Source organism: Trachinotus anak, unplaced genomic scaffold (assembly GCF_046630095.1).
Source record: "Trachinotus anak isolate AG129_WGS33_773 ecotype Australia unplaced genomic scaffold, CSIRO_AGI_Tana_v1 ptg000012l, whole genome shotgun sequence".
In the NCBI taxonomy this organism is placed as follows: Eukaryota; Metazoa; Chordata; class Actinopteri; order Carangiformes; family Carangidae; genus Trachinotus; species Trachinotus anak.
The window spans coordinates 18,927,731-18,944,422 of NW_027273863.1; the positions used below are offsets into that span (position 1 = coordinate 18,927,731).

At 40.8% G+C, this 16,692-nt stretch overlaps 1 protein-coding gene across 5 annotated transcripts; it reads left to right on the forward strand.

Moving 5' to 3' along the window:
- Positions 1-1,603: 1,603 nt before the first annotated feature.
- Positions 1,604-13,472, forward strand: phc3 (polyhomeotic homolog 3 (Drosophila)). 5 transcript variants are annotated; one of them, XM_071492440.1, is made up of 15 exons: positions 1,604-1,748; positions 3,196-3,422; positions 4,388-4,543; positions 4,667-4,744; positions 4,842-5,006; positions 5,115-5,204; positions 5,458-5,659; positions 6,497-7,149; positions 7,234-7,357; positions 8,311-8,618; positions 8,983-9,142; positions 9,237-9,354; positions 10,424-10,553; positions 11,285-11,573; positions 12,716-13,472. In XM_071492440.1, exons 2-15 carry the CDS (start codon positions 3,231-3,233, stop codon positions 12,868-12,870), a joined length of 2,820 nt encoding a protein of 939 aa, XP_071348541.1. In that variant the 5' UTR covers positions 1,604-1,748; positions 3,196-3,230; the 3' UTR covers positions 12,871-13,472. The 5 variants fall into 5 exon arrangements, with proteins under 5 accessions (XP_071348541.1, XP_071348544.1, XP_071348545.1 ...); XM_071492443.1 differs by having other exon boundaries at positions 9,243-9,354; XM_071492444.1 differs by having other exon boundaries at positions 5,458-5,629.
- The last annotated feature ends 3,220 nt before the right edge of the window (positions 13,473-16,692 follow it).

Below are 16,692 nucleotides of genomic sequence, written 5' to 3' on the forward strand. Positions count from 1 at the left end.
CTACGAAGAAAGAGGGATGCCATTAATAAAATAAAAGAAAGAAGGGAAAATATGCACATAACTACAAACTAAAATAGGCTAATTGCTTGTACATATAGATTACAAAAATAGCATCGAACAATGAATTTAAATATTAATATTAGTCCTTTTTTTCTTTATGCTTCATTCCTCTTAGAAACACAAGCAGAAAGAGAGAGACTGAAATGTGAAGAACTTTCTTTCTTTCACTTAGGCTATTAATATTCCTGAATCCACTATACCACCTGATCAGTCAATTTGTTGCATAGATGCAGCCTCATTTTGCAATTATTTGGTTTGTACCCATAGCAAAAACTAATACAGTCTAACACAACAGTCCTGCAATGACTCATGAAGGTTATGATGTGCAGTTTTTGTTGAAACTGCTTTAGAGAGGTGTTGATTCGACTGTATGGCCATTTTGGAGGATATGTCCTGGTTTGTGATGCTGTTGAATTGCAATGATAAATACAGGTACTATATTATTTTGTCCATCACTCTTGGAGTGTATCAACGAGGGGAGACTAAATAACAGTAACACTAATGCAACACCGTTCAACAGCAGCACAAAAACAGCTTCATAAATTATCATAAAGTTGAATCAACACCTCTCTGAAATAGTTTCAACACAAATTTAACATTAGAAAACCCACGAAGGGAGGATTTTGTATAATGCCCATGGAAAGGATGTACTTTAACATAACATCTACGAGTTGCTTACAAGATTTATTTTGTCACACTACGTGCAGATGCTCCAACTTCCCTTTTGTCTGTTGAATATATTTCTATAATGCACTTTACAAAAATACATGGATTTGTTCCACAAGGTCCAGGGTGAAATGGGCTAAGGTCGTTTTTACTCGACTAAGTTTATCTTAAAACTATAAACTTACAGGTCACTTTGTAGATTATATTGTTGCATAATAGCGACACATAATCTATATAATATGATGCATGAAGTAGCCTATAAAAATGACCCTTAGTCCCTTCCCTTCAAATGCTTCTTGTGTTAATGCATCAGTAACAGTGATCTAATGATATATAATAGTATAACACTCTCAAGAAGACAGACTACTTTAGCGAATGATGAGTACCAAATACTTATTTTGATGCTAAGATTTTTGCACGTACAATTTCAGCTCTCTTTAGTTTACTTAAATAAAATGAAATGGCTCCTCTGTTCTTGCTTCATATCACAATAAAGTAAAACAAATGTTTCACCCACAAGAAGAAATATTGCATGGTTGACTAATTTCACTGAAATCAGTGGTTTGTGTCTTGCTTTTTTTTTTTTTTTTTTTAATAGTCCTCTGACTCATAATCCTCGTTTAGACCATCAAAGGTGGTTCTCTCACAAAACTTATTCTACATTCTTTCCAGTGAGCGATCACAGCCTAATATGAATCATCTTCATCACGTTAACTAAAGAAAAACCATTCAAAACGAATGAAAGCACAGACATCCCCGGGACTCTCCGCGCAGTGAGTGCGGCGGCGGCGGCGGCGGCGGCGGCGGACTCCCCGGCTGTGGAAGGTCCTCCCGCACTGCGAGCGGTGCTGTGTCAAGGCTTTTTTTTTTTAATGCCCTGCTGTGCACCGTCTGGTTCTTTTTTTTTTTTTTTTTTTTTAAATCTCCATTTTAGACGGTACTGGCGCATCAATAGGCTTGATGACTGGGACAATGTGTCGGGGTATGGTCAGTTCCTGATGGCCCGTGTCTTTCAATACCAGGCAGGTACCGCCGACAAGAGGTGAATGATTGTGCATGCATAAAGCGCTGTCTGAGACCGACAGGGAACGGCATCCTGATTTGTTGAATTTATGACCCTAAATGATGGACAGTCCATCAAAGATCAGCCTGATGCTGTGATCGTCCAGGGTTTATCGAGAATACCGTGCCTGCTTTCAATTAGACAGGACCGGCTCTGCAGCAAAAAAGCAATCAATATTCAAGGTGTAAGCCACCAGTGATCATTCCAGTGAAATACGACAGAGAATCTTACTATTTGAGGCTAGCTCTCCGAGATTATTTAATTATTACTATAGGAATATATTAGTCATAATTATTGTCATTATCATCTGAGGGAAAAAACCCAAAACTTGCAGCACTGTAGCACCTTTGTCTGTTTTTCTCTTAACAGATGTGTGTGAGGTACAAAATAACCTGAATACCCATCAGTCAACCAATTCAATGACTCATTCACCTTTTTGCATACATTTCATTAGGTCTACACAGCAATGTACATACAGCAAATCCATCTGTTTTCTTCATGTTGTGTTTTTTTTATCGTCTGTTTCTAACTTGTGTATTTTGTTATAATTTGATGATATAAGCTAAACTATGACTGTTATATTCAAGTGACCATGAAGAAAAAAAAGAAGTATGATGCTCAGAAAGCCACAAAGTTGAGTTTATTTTAACCGTTTTTTAAACATGCACTTTTACACCAATAGGCTGTAAAAGAAATGGGGACAAGCTGGATGACATAAATACCACAATCAGCACATTTACTTATGACAGATTATGATGAACCAGGATCTTATTGTTCGATGGATTATCTTGTTATATGTGAGTTTATATTCATCTTTATTTATATAGCTACTCTCTGGGTGCATTTTGGATGGAAATTTTGAACTGAACTTAGCTGAAATGCCATACAATATTTCCCCATTTATAACAAATAAAGTGATGATCTCTTCCATGTTGTTTATTTCAGTCAAACTACCTCAAATAGACAAAATGTTTTCACTACAACCTTGAAAAAGCCCAAAGAGATGATTCTTTAATTGAGGTATGGGGTGCAGTGCAATCTATCAATTTTTTATTTTTTATTTTTTTCAAAACAAGAGCAAAAAGATATCTGTCGATTATGGCTGAATAACAGGCTGAATTTAGACGAGGTCCCTTAAAACCAAGCGTCCTTGAGGTTTGATGCAAACACCTGCCTGCTCTAGCCTTTATTAAAGTAACATAGCTGAACGTTAGCATGGGATGTTTTGAATTCAATCATTTATCATCTCTTGTCTAGACTCGGTTCCCTGGAAGATCTTGCGGCAGAGTGAGAGAGAAAACTGCTCAACAATAAAACATCTGATCCTTATTCAAAGGAAGCTGATCCAGGGGGTGATGGTATTTAACCGCCTCCCGTTAATGAATGTCTGCTCTGTCTCCACACAGTTTTCCCACCGCTGAATCTGTGCCCGACCTGGGAGATGGAGAGGCAGAGCCCGGGAGAGAAGCAGGCAGACACTAATAGGACTGTGGCCACCACCACCACCACCACCACCACCCCCATCACATCAGCTGCCGTCACTATGGCAACAGTCAGCTCCAGCGGCGCCACATGCATCCAGGCGCCCTCCGCTTCCCTCAGCATCATCCCGTCAGACAGACAAGCGGTCCAGGTAATAGACGGTGCCTGAAACCTCTGCATAGGGTTTTTTTTTTTCACTTGGAATAGACTGTACCTCGGAACACCTGCATGTTTAATTCAACAGACAGTACCTGGGACCTCTGCATGCGTTATCTGGCTTGATTGTCAGGCAGTCCAGGTAACAGATAAAACCCTTGGACCTCTGTATACATTATTTAATTTAACAGGCCAAGTGATAGACTGTGCCACAGATCTCAGCACACGTAGTTTCATATGACAGGTGGCTAGTCCAGGAAGGCTAACAGACAAAATCGGAGACCTCTGCAAAGAGGTTTTCACTTGATTGGCAAGCACTCCAGGCAATAGATGGTACCTGGGACTTCTGCATGCACTGTGTAATTCAACATGTAGGTAGTTCAGGCAATAGACCATACACGGGACCACTGCAGTGCATACATTGTTCAATTTGATATGAAGATAATCCAGGCAATAGACTGTACCTTGGACCTTTGCATGCATTGTTTCATTTGGCAGGAAGGTAATTCAGGTAATAGGCAGCACCTGGGACCTCTGTATGTGTTTCTCGACTTGACTGGTAATATGAAAAACAGGCTGTCTAGTAAACAGTCCCCTGTATAGCATTTATGTATTGTCTTTTTCAATAGATTGATATGCTGTCTAGATAATTCATGAAACACACACACACACACACACACACACACACACACACACATTTCTGTGTCCTCTGTTCTGTATTTGAGGGAGATAGAATGACCAATATTGTCCATCAAAATAAAAATGCCTTTTATGAATTTTTCTACCAATACTTTATTCCCAACATGAGATAATGATTAAAAAAACTGCTCTAAATACTTAATTTGGTCAGTGCAATAAGGGCAAACCAGACATTTCAGAAAATGAAAGCATTGTGCTGCATACAGTGGAGTGAAAATTCATTTTTAAAATACACGATGTTTTTGTGATATGATCCAACAGGTGATCCAGCACGCCATCCACAGACCTCAGAGCATGGCGGCCCAGTACCTGCATCAGATGTACGCAGCTCAGCAGCAGCACCTCATGCTGCAGACAGCCGCCCTGCAGCAGCACCAGCACACCCCCCATCTGCAGAGTCTGGCCACCATACAGCAGGTCACTGTCCATGTGTTTGCCGTGTGTGTGTGTCATGTGTTAGTGCACGAAGAGCCATTTTAACATGAAAGACAGCGAGCGAGAGAGAGCGGGAAAGTATAATGTGTTCCCAATATGTTTCAGGCTTCAGTCTGTCAGAGGCAGTCTCCTTCTTCATCCACTGGCAGTTTGGTTCAACCTGCCGGTGTTTCTCAAAGCTCGGTAAGTATCTGTGTAACCACTCTCATCAAGCGGACCACAAATATTAACCTCAGACTCTGTCTTTTTAACATTCCTCACCATGCCTCCCTGAATCCAGATCACTTTACCAACATCTCCGGTGGCAGCCCAGCTGATTGGCCGCACCCAGACATCCAACTCCACTGCTGCTGCTGCCGCAACCACGATATCCCAGCAGGCCATGCTCCTGGGAAACCGACCAACCAACTGTAACCAGGCCCAGATGTACCTTCGAACTCAGATGGTACAAACCTTTTCAAAAATCTCAAGCTCCTGGTGATTCTGGTACTTCAAAACTGCATGACTCATTTGCCCTATTTCTATTTTTACTGAATGCGTTTTCCTCTGTCAGCTTATTCTAACTCCTGCAGCCCCAGTGGCTGCAGTTCAGTCAGACCTCCCTGCTGTCACCTCCTGCTCCTCCTTACCTACCTCCTCTCAGGTACAAACTTTGGCAGGCACAGAATTAGAATTAGCCACGCATGCCACAAGACCACAATATTATAGACCTCAGGATGTTACTAACCTTGTGCATGAGCTACATTGCAGAATTAAAGGATATCTAGTAAATACTAAAGGTAAAATGCGGCTTGGGATTTTGATGCATGTTAGTGGGACCATTAAAAAAGTAGCATGAAAGGATAAGGTGGGCCAGGGCTGTCAACCCCACAGTGACTCTATTTGCATCCGTTCAGGTGCAGAATCTGGCTCTGCATGCCCACTTGCCTGGAGCTTTAGCTACGGCCCACAGTGTCATCTTAAAGCCACCTGCCCAGTCCCAAGCCCTGTCTTCAGGCGCCTCTTTGTCCAAGATGTCAATTTGTGCTCTAAAGACCAACCAGCTGACTGACACCTCAACTGAAACAGGTCAGCCTGGACCCCAGATTATAACCCCAGGTGAGTTAGTGTGTTTAAATACTGAGGCTGAAAGGAAAGTTTACTAGAGAGCCCGTGAAGATGAACCCCTGTGTGCTGTCTACACAGTATGTTTAACAGATGGCAACAAGCCTCCATATAGTATAGAAGAGAAAACAATACTAATAACACACCCAGTCTGCATATCACCAGATAATTTGTGATATGCAGTACTACTTACTTTTCTTTTGATATGTTGTCTCCAACAGCTGCTCGGCGCCGACCTCATCATCTTTCAGTTAAACAATGACAGATCTTTAGAGTATTTTGAAGGGGAAAACTGTGTTCCAGGTGAAATATCAAATACAAAAAGACACCAGGTGCTCAGTCAGTTTTACATGCAATAGATACAGGGAACTTTAAAGGGATATTCTCATCTCTTCTTGGCAAGGAAACAAATATGCATTCTGCTCAAAATCAAAGTCAAATTATTCTTTAAAGGTTCCTTTGGAGATAAAAAGAAATATTGCAGAGGACACTATACATATACAGAAAAGAGATGTGACACTGACCTGTTCCAAACATATGGGGTCTTCCCCAGAGCTGAAATAGTGAAAACAACATATATTAGCCAACATAACATATGTTGGCTAATATAACATATTAGCCAATATGTTATACTATAATATTTTGTTATTACATTTTCTGCACCACATGAACTCAATCATTTTTCTGAACTTAAGGTTTTAATCCAAGAACCTTTGTAGAACTGTGACAGGTGCAGTTACTTTCAGGATAAGCCTGGAAAAAGAGGCACTTGTTATGTGCATTTTTTAGTTTTCGTTCCTCATGTCTTTCTGTTCATCACTCTCCCTGCAGCTTACCCTCCAGTCCAGACCCACGCTCTGGTCAAGCAGCAGCTGTCCTGTCCATCAGGCCAGCGGGTGGCACACCACCAGCTCATCCTCCAGCAGGCCACAGCAGGCACCCTCAACCACAGACAGCTCCAGCCCATCGCTCTCAGGGTGGCACCCCGAGAACCCAACTCCAGCCCTCTTCCTCTTTCAGTCAAAAGACTGACCACTCCCAGCACCCTGTCGCAAACCAATGGTGACCCCCAAGTCCCCTCTTCTGCGTCTTATTCATCGTCTTCTTCTCGATCTGTCACCAACGCGTTTGCATCATCAGCTAAGGCATCAGTCCCAGCTGCCACTGTTCCGCCTCAGCCCCCTCCCCTAGTGGCCGCTCCGCAGCGCCGGACCTCATTCCCGCAAGTGCAGAATCAGCCTCCGCCTCCTCCCCCGCCTCTGGTCCTCCCCAGGCTCCCCCAGAACCCCCCAGCCTCTCTCCAGAGGCTGTCCATGCACTCGGTCCAGGCTGTGGCCGTCCAGTCGGGGCAGGTGCTGCTGACAGAGCAGGAGCTGCCTGTAGCTGAGGCCCTGGTGCAGATGCCCTACCAGAACCTGCCTCCTCCTCAGACGGTGGCTGTTGATCTGAAAGTACACACAGTGAGACGCAGTGAAACTCCATCGGTGAGTCACCATTTCCTCTTTGCAGATCGCCCGTTCTCAGTATGTGTTGGTTTGACCACAGTTTTGTTGTGGGTTGAATTTCAGTCGGGGCAAACGTGCAAAGTGAATGGACTGAGTTCAGAGGAGAGGAAAGATGAATGTTCTCCAGGTCAACAGAGAGAAAGGACCCATGCGTCTCTCATTGTGTCTCCTAAGCAGAATGGTGCAGGTAAAATATAATAAACCAAAAATTGATGCAGTACAATCCTTTGTAATTCTACAAACTCTGCTCACTAGACACATAAAGCACTTAATCTGAAAATCTGAACCTGGATTGATGTGTTTCATAACGCTGGTATGGAGCCAATATAAGCAGACTAAGTTAAGCCTGGTTTATCAGCTCACAGTGAAGAAAAGAGACATGTTAAGGCAAAACAGTAATGTTCATGGCCAAAAAGCAACAAATGTAAAACATATCATAGGAAGAGTAAATTTTATTTTACTGATTTATTTATGCTGCAGTAAACAAATCAAAGAAGTCAGAAGTAGAGATGAACTCAGTTTGCTTGCAACCATGACACTAGATTCAAATCCGTGTCTTTGTATAATTAGTGCTGAAAAGGACATTTGGCATTTTTTTAGAAACTTGAATTCTCTTTCAGTTGGATATTGTGACATAACAACCAGCATATAGTTAAAATACTGTTTAAATACCTTCACATTGGCTCTCTGCCATTTCCTACATTGTTAATAAACAGATTTCTGGGTGTATAATTGACACTTAGGGAAGACATAGTTCATACTGTAAGGCTATAGCCATACGTTAAAGTTCTTTATTAACTTTATTTTAACTGCAGTGGATGTAAAAGCACAGATGTTGACTGAATCCTGTGCAGATACTTAAAACTGAGAGAGACGTGACTTCAGATATTAATTATGCAATTAAGTGCATCCCATGTCATCCTAAATGTGATGTACATTTGCATGTACTGCAAACAGACTCATGTTTACAGAGTGAAGAAAAACCGTCACAGAGAAAACACTGTGTTTCAGTGACACTAGAAAACTAGACTGATCAGGACCAGCTTAGTCTGTAGGGATACATTTTCCATGGCAACTTTGGTCAGAGTTATTTAAACCAGGAAATAAACCTCAGTTTAACTGTCTCTCCTTGTCCCTCAGTGAGGGGTTCATCCCCCATCACGTCCAGTCACTCAGTGATCAGGTCACCACAGGTAGAGGAGCCCACCCAGCTCACCACCACCACCACCACCACCACCACCATCAGCAGCAGCAGCCACTGCAGCAACCCGCCCCCTCCACCTCCTCCTCTACCTCCTCCCATCCTTCCTACCGCAGTCAGAGGCCCCAGCCAGCCTCCCTCTGCCCCTGCCACTCTCCCAGGAAGCCCCGACAGGATACTCACAACCCACGTCCTCACACACCTCGTAGAGGGCTTCGTCATCAGAGAGGGCCTGGAGCCGTTCCCGGTATGTCCACCAGAGGTGCAACAAAAGCAGTCACTCAGGGCACCAATGAGCTTCAGACAGAGGTGGAGGTTGTAGTTAAAGTTGAAGCTGATGCTGAAATGTTTTTGTAATGTAAATTGCATTTTTTGGGGGGGCATTTTATGCCTTTATTGGATAGTGCAGTAGTAGGGAAAAAAATCCCAAATATCACCAGCACCTCTATTTCCCTATCTATTCCAGACCAAGCCAGTGCCACAGTGAATTAAGACATAATGAAATATAATGTAGTAATCCAATTACATTTAAGAACTGCGCCCTATCTGTAGCTATGCATTGCTCATGTCTGCCCACATCAGTATGTAAGGTGTTTCTTTTTTAACTGCAGGTGGGTCCTTCCTCACTCTTTGCAGACCAGCAAGCCTCACTTCCAGAGTCCCAGGAGATGCACAGCAACGGGGACGCAGCAGCAGAGGACAGTCCTCTGGATGCTGACCAGTCAGATTCAACAGACTCTGAGATGGAAAATGATGGGCCTGCAGCAGATGGTGAGGACTGTGTGTATGTGGGGGCGTAAGCGTGGGGGCGTATATGTGTGTGTGTGTGTGTGTGTGTGTGTGACTAACAGCTGGTCCTCTGAAGTTGCAGAGCTGGGGGAGAGTGTGGCAGGTGTGCTGCAGTGTGAATACTGCGGGAGCAGAGGTTATGCTCAGACGTTTCTGCGCTCCAAACGCTTCTGCTCCATGACGTGTGTCAGAAGGTAAATAAATCACTCACACATCGAGATGTGATAAGCACATTTCTGGTTCTCGGATACTACACTTTACTAACAACAAGCATCAGGAAACATTCTGTGCTTGTTGTTGTCGATAAATTCCAGAGAAGAACAAAAACAACGATTGATTGAGTGTAATAGCAAGTATTGTGTTTGGATCCAAAGCCTGGTATATCTTATTCCTCTGAGCTATAGAGCTTAATTATTGTCTAAAACAATTGAAAAGGCACATACTTTAGGTTTCTTTTGATTTAATGCCACAAACTCCATCCTTCTGCTAGAAATGGTCACTAGAGCACCAAATATGTATTAATCTGCTGCCGAAAATACTCCCCAACAAATAGACTGCTTACTGCTGTTGGAGTAAAATTTGCTTAAAACTACATTTCCCAGCTGTTTGAGTAAATTACACAATATTTATGAAGAAATTTAATTACTGAACTTGTGATGTATTTTTAAAGATCTATACCTCAAGTAGCAACCTGTAGCTCGGGGCTGAAGATATGAAGGGGTTGGTTTAAAGAAAAAACGCCAGTAAAATGCCAGCTTTATCCTTTAAAGCAGTTGATAATGTTGGATATTGTATTATGCAGCTCGTATGCAGCATTTTGTGTTCGCCTCGTTTCAGTGTTAGTGTTTTGTTTCAGGTTCATCACGCTGAGAAAGTGTGCTCAGAAGCAAACAAAAGACTGGTTCTAATGTCATGAATGAAAAAGCATGGTGTTGCTCTCCCTGTATAAATAAAGATTAAAAATGATGTATAAGGTTTATTTTGTCTGCCACACAAGACGAGTTAAAAAAGCTGCCTGTTGTCGTGGTGGTGACACACATCATCTGACATCTGGAGTCCATTAAGCTCCATTTGGGAAGAAAAAGTTTCAAGTGTATAATCACTCCCATGTGTCTCTCTGAGTCTCCATCAGGCATCAAAGGCAGGACGCTCTGAGTCCAGGTGCAGACCATCAGCTCAGTACCCAGTGGCTAATGCCTGTCTAATTGTCTACACGTAGTACAAAGCTAATCTAATATTTAGTGACTGACTCTGTGTGTTTAGGTTCAGTGTGAGCTGCACCAAGCGTATCACCATGCTGAGAGCAGGGCGCTGGGGTCACAGGCCAATGGGCAGGAGAGGACGACCCCCCAGCAGAGTCAATGGAGCCTCCAGAGAACATTTCCTGAGACAGGTCAGTTAATATCACTGACCTGATGCATTCAGGAAAATACAGAAGTGCTGCAGGGATCACTGGTCCTGAAGACAAGCTGCTCTCTGGGGGAAAGCCACATTTGACAGGAACAAAGCTCTGGAGGAGACTCCAGTGACTAGATTTCCAAAATTGTACTTAACAGCACATGACTTCAAAAAGAGCCCAGGGTCCTTTCAGTGAGTGCTGTGTTTTTAGAACCTAATGCGTCTACGGACAGTTTTTAGAGTCTGTAACAGTGGTTCCTAACCTTTCTGGCTTGTGACACCTCAAAAGAAGCAATGGCTACTTGTGACCTTCATCACTGGGTGGCATACAGCTTCCAGTTGTGACCAGTTGAAGAACAGGCTTTTTTCATCTTTTTTTGAATCATTTTAGGAGGCCTGAAGAGAGAGAGAATTTATCCATTGAACTATGAGGAAAAAAAGCAAATTTTCCTCCGGCCTTGCTGATCTCTGAAGAGTCAACCTGGCTCAAAATGTATTGTATCTCCAGTAAAACCCAGCCTAATGAAATTATTTCAGGGTTAGTTGCTAAGGCAATGGTCCACCGTGCAACATTAGCGAAAACCCTGTTATGCATTACCTTTTTCTAAATGTAACATTTATTTTGAAAAACATCATTAAACTGTTACATTAAATATAAAAATAACTAACATAGTGTAACCCTAAAAAAACAAACAAAACAGAAGATAATGTCTTTGCACTCCACAGGCTCATGGGTCATGTGGTTCAGAGGAGACCCAGCAGAGCTCACTGAGAGAGGAGGAAGAGGAGGTGCCGGAGGAGGAGGAGGAGGAAGAAGAGGAAGAAGAGGAGCCTCCCGTTCCCATGAAGACCAGGCTCCGGAAGCAGGCTGAGAGGGAGCAAGAACGGGAGAGAGACCAGGAGAGAGAGCAGAGGAATCCAGAGACGATCAGCATTTCGGACGGGGAGGAAGACGTCGGCTGTCCATCGCAGTGGAACGTGGAACAAGTGTTTTCTTATATCAACTCTCTGCCAGGTACTGATGTTAAGATAGAGAATATGGCCACATACTGTGTATCAGAATAGAAAGTTAATGAGAATTCAATTCAATAATTCTACCTACTATTTACTGTTCTCTCCTGTTACAGTTTCTTCAATAGATATTCATAATATTCAGATTTACATGCCACATGATCATGAGGAAAAATACTTTCTAATTGACTGAGGCTCAGTGCAAGTATTGTGTGCATTTGAAAGTCTGCAAAATGCTCCTGTTATGTTATAAAAAAAACATTGTAAAATGTGATTAAAAAAGGAAAAATGACCTCTGTGGCAAAACAGGCAGAATCTAGAGAGGAAATACAGCTTAATAGCTGCATCACATTAAAGTTGCCATTTGCATGCGTTTTGCACTGCACATTACAGAGCAACTAATCAGAGCTCAGTGCCGTGACACCTTTTAAAGTATGTTTTATTTTAGATTAGAAAGTTAGGAATCCTTAAAAAAAAATACAACTGTCATTTAAACTAAGTTCAGAAGTTCCTTGTTGTGTGGTTGGGCATATTTTCCGAAAGTCTTCATTCACAATGTGATGGTAAAAAATATATACAGGAAAAAGAGAGCACTGCTGCTTGGCTTATTTGATATATTTAAATTAATGTATGTAGATGCAAAGCAAGCTCAGCAGCTTTTTCTCTGTATATAGCTAACACAACTGCTGTTATTGCCTTCACGGCTGTAAATTGAATCCCCTCATCAAATTAATGAAGCCAGAAATTCAAAACAGCAAAGGAAGCTTTGAGGAAACTGCCCCACAAACGCAGGAGCAGGTCCTTGCTCCATGCTCTTGTGTTGTTGTACAAGATTGATATTTACACTCAAACATAAATAGAAGGGCTGTGATGATTAGTTGATTGATCGATGAGGTGATCAAAAAATTTAATTGGCAACTATTTTGATGATGGATCATTTTAGGTATTTTTCTACCAAAGATGCCAAAGATTCATGTGAGAATTTGTTGCTTTTCTTCAAAGTGAAAAAGTGATAATGAAAATAATAATTTATTGCAGCCCTAATAAATAGTCACATAAAGATCATAATAAGTCTGCAAATATCTGCCAACATCAAAATGAACAGGGGACACATTCTCTATCTCTTCTATCTTCTCTTTTCTCCAGGAGGTCAGGATGTAGCCGAAGAGTTTCGCTCCCAGGAAATAGACGGGCAGGCCCTGCTGCTTCTCACTGAGGATCACCTCGTCAGCACCATGAATCTTAAACTGGGGCCTGCACTGAAAATCTGTGCCCACATTAACTCTCTGAAAGATGCATAAACAATGAACATTCCTGCTCTCCAAGGATGGAAGGAAAAAAAACAGAACGATGGTCTTTTAAACTCTCCACCTTTGCAGAGACAACAAGGAAGCACCGCTCATCTGGCTTGTCCTCGTGGTCGGCTGCACAGAGTGGATCGTGTTGGACTGACATCAGAAATGCACAGACTGCAGTCCTGAGACCACTGCCAAGGATTTCACTGCTGACACCTCCAGCTGTTCCAGCTGTGGTTTCAGATTGAAGTCCGCTCATTCTCACAGCTGATTTTAACACAAAGATGAACAGTTCTTTCTGTGACCTCTGGTTACTCTGTTGTAGTGATTGTAGCAATTTGACTCCAGTTATCCATTTGTTTCAAAATGGTTTTAAAAGTTCTTTGTATCATTTGTAAACAAAGAGAACAACTAAACATTTACATATTTCATACAGGATGCGGTGCAAGTTTACAAAACAGAATATTGCTGAAGATCTTGCTGGTGGAGTTTGATACATTTATCATCAGCAAGCTGTTGTAATGAATTATGAAAGCTAACTGATAACATTATTTATTGTTATTTATTATTGTATTATTGCCATAATTAATATACAAATAAAAACACTTAGAAAACATTGTTTTACTTTTACTATGTTGTTGATAATACCTAAATTTTCACCTTTATGAAATTAATGTACAGATTCTTATAAATGTTTTCCTGCTCTTGTGCGTGAGATTCAAACGAGAGGCACCTTTTTAAATGGGTCATGTATTTTGATACATCGCCACCAGAGGGCCTGCTTGATACTTTTACTAAAGAATTAAATGCTGTACTGAGTCCAGCACAAGGATGTGATAGTTTTCGACACTTTATGTCGTGGATAAGTAATTCAAATAACCAGGACAGTTAGAACATTGGCAGAGCAGCATTTTGTCTTTTTTATATAAGGCAATACATCCAACCCTCTGTTACTGTTACATTTTCAATTTCAAAATCATTGAAATTGATAAGTATTGGGTGTGGTCATACGCATGACTTACCATTTCTTGCTGGTTTTGGACAACCATAAGGTGTGGTACTATATTTTATCAGCTCTTCTTTTGACTATGAAATGTTTTTGAAGCATTCTAAGAACTTAACAAAAGATGATTGATAAAATCCTCAAGTTAAACCTCATTTAGCATATACTTTAAGAAAAACAAGACTGTGAATAAACTCAACGGGTTTGTGCATGTGAAAAAAAATTGTTCATGTAGATTTGTATTTGTAAGAAAAAAAAAAGGGTGTGATTAAAATCTGTGAACAAGTTATATCAGTGGTGAGTTAACAAAGATACTGCGAAAGACAAAGTGCTTTTGTCAAAATCTGTGAACAGATACAGAGAAGAAAACTGTAAAAGCTGACACTCAAAGTTCCTTCACAGTGTGTGACATTGAAGTTACAGGTAGAATGTTAACCATGTTTACACCTGAGTCTGATTGGAAAATGACAGTCCAATCACAAAGCAGAGTCCAATCAGAGGGCAGGTGATTCTGATGCCTTCATCGCTGCCGCAGATCCTGAAAGGCGTAGATTTGAGATGGATGATGGCATGGGCGTGAACCAGGGTCTGCGTTGGATAAGCTGACAAGGGGAACACAACCAACCGCTCTCTGCTCAAAAACATGGTCAAAATGTGTGCTTGTAACTTCAGTGTCACACACAGTGTGGGAACTTTGAGCACTGAGTTTTACATGCAGTTTTCTGCTCTGTATCTGTACACACACGTTGGCAAAAGCACTTCATCATTCAGTGCCTTTGTGTTACCTCACCACTGACATCATTTCTTCAGACTTTAATCACACGTCTTTTTTTTTTAAACAAATAAAACTTTCATCTACACATGCACAATTGCTTCACATGTACAAACTAGACATTTCTAATGCAGATTTATTTTACTGGTTTACAAAGGTTGATTTACAACTACAAGCATTGGAATTATTTGTGATTATCACTTTGCAAGCTCAAAATACTACTGACCCTAATTTGAGCCCATACAGGTGAGTAAGGGGTGTAGTCTTACCATGAGGTGGATTCTGGCATCCCTGTGAAAACACATGATTATACTAAATAAAATGACTTTCAATTGCAGGGCAAACCCAGACATTTTAGGCAGCTCTTCACAATACAATATTGAGAAACATTTGTTTTTACTTTAATTTTTTTGAGAGCAGCCAGTGAAAGTGAAATTTAGAAGTAAAGCTAACAGTGTGAGTTTTTTGTAAGATGTTTGCTGCTCACCAAATTTTTCAACATAAAAAAAAATAATTAAAAAAAAAATTATCTGAACCTACAGGTAACCAGTCCATTTGCAAAGCGCCTTGTTCTCCTGGCAGTTCCTAAATGTCACTTTTATTTTGACAGTTTCATTTTACTTCCGGTTTACCCTCTCCATTGACTGCAGTCACCTGTAGTCTTAAATAACAAGGAATGGCTTTTGTGAATTTCCTGCTATTTTCCCCATGCTGACCCTTCCCTTAGATGTAGGACAGATTCAGATTACATGTCTGTTCTTTTATTAAATGATATTTACACAACCTGAGTACCCACATTCTCATGGACACACACACACAAACACACACAGTGAACCAACAAACATGAAGCAAGAGTCCAGAAAAAACATCAGCTGCAAGTGAAACTAAATCCATAAACTTAAGCTGCCAGTGGAGGGATGTTCAAAGTTCATAAACTGCAGCAGAAAGTGAAGGTAAAAGACCAACAGCAGCTGTGCATGAAGCTCAAGTTACTAACAAATTATCATCACAATTCATAAATATACAGTTCAACCATTTGAAAGCAATTTTGACAAAATAAAAGTCTTAAATGTCACATATTATTCCTGTGCCCAAGGACAGTTAATATGGAAACAGTCTGTCCTAAAGCTAGAAATCAAGGACCAGGCTCCCTCATGGACAACACAGGGCCACACAGTTATCAGCAGTTGTGTATTTCACTAAAATATCAATCAAATTTCATCAGAACAAAATTAAAATGTGCAATGCAGGAACTGCATCGCCCTTTTCAATTGAACACCCACATTAAGAGCTGCTGAGTGCGAATGGAACTAATACAGCAGAAAATGAACATAAATATATATATTGCTTTCAAATGTCATATTCTAAAAGAAGTAGTCATCATACGTGATACAAACAATACAGAGAGCAAAAAAAAAAGTCAACAGTTTATGTGTTAGGTAGTGAGTGAACAGGCTCAGGCTGAAGCAGAATATAAAGTTGAGTATAAAGTTTAAGAATTGAAAAACTCATTTTTTTGTTAATTCAGTTTTTTTTAATTTAACTATTCGTTGTTCTGGAACATCACACATTTGAAGGTTCTCCCTCTGGTCTGTAACTTTAAAGTTGAGTGCTGCACGTTCACAAATATTCCTTTAAATGCACAATCCACGGTTATAATGTAGTGTTTCATCCTCAAAGCATCTGGGGCAGAAAAACAACAGACTAAAATGATAAATATTAAAGTCATTTTAGAGGCCTTTAGGGGACTTTATTAAAATATAAATTCATGTAAACTTGAAAATGAATTTTTTCACTTATGTATGTGTTCTTGGATTACACTGGATTTGGCTTAATGAATATGAGCAAAACTGGAGAAGCAGTCAGCAGGTTCCATTTCAAAGTGTTTCATCGTTTGCAGTCAGGTGTGAGTAGTTACAGGTGAGTGGTTATATTTCTAGGTACAACAATACATTCTGACTTTAAATATAAAATCACGTGGGAACTAACCAAGGAGATTAGATGTACTTCTTGACAACAAAATAAACATGACTTGAGTAAATATAATGAAATG